Genomic DNA, 231 nt, shown 5'->3' on the forward strand with positions numbered 1-231 from the left:
GTATCAGTAGTAGAAGCAATAGCACCGTTACCCTTTTCATCCCACCCTCGCCATTAAACTAATCCTATTATTACACTACACTTCTTGTTCTGTGTAATAGACCTAACACGATCAATCTCCATCTACAGGGCTTTACCTCTACATGCTGGTGGTCAAAACTTTCTCTGTGGAAAACATCAAACTACGAGTCTACACTTTAATAGGATGGGGTAAGTTTCTCATTTATTTTGT

The 231-nt window shown here is 39.0% G+C and overlaps 1 protein-coding gene across 1 annotated transcript in view; it reads left to right on the top strand.

The window, feature by feature from the left end:
- Nucleotides 1-231, top strand: part of LOC119582196 (diuretic hormone receptor-like) — a 113,840-nt gene that overhangs the window by 81,242 nt on the left and 32,367 nt on the right. The window contains exon 6 of the mRNA XM_037930430.1: nucleotides 129-209. Within this exon, the coding sequence (XP_037786358.1) occupies nucleotides 129-209 (81 nt within the window). The remainder of the gene's footprint in view (nucleotides 1-128; nucleotides 210-231) is intronic.

Source organism: Penaeus monodon, chromosome 15 (genome assembly GCF_015228065.2).
Source record: "Penaeus monodon isolate SGIC_2016 chromosome 15, NSTDA_Pmon_1, whole genome shotgun sequence".
Lineage (NCBI taxonomy): Eukaryota > Metazoa > Arthropoda > Malacostraca > Decapoda > Penaeidae > Penaeus > Penaeus monodon.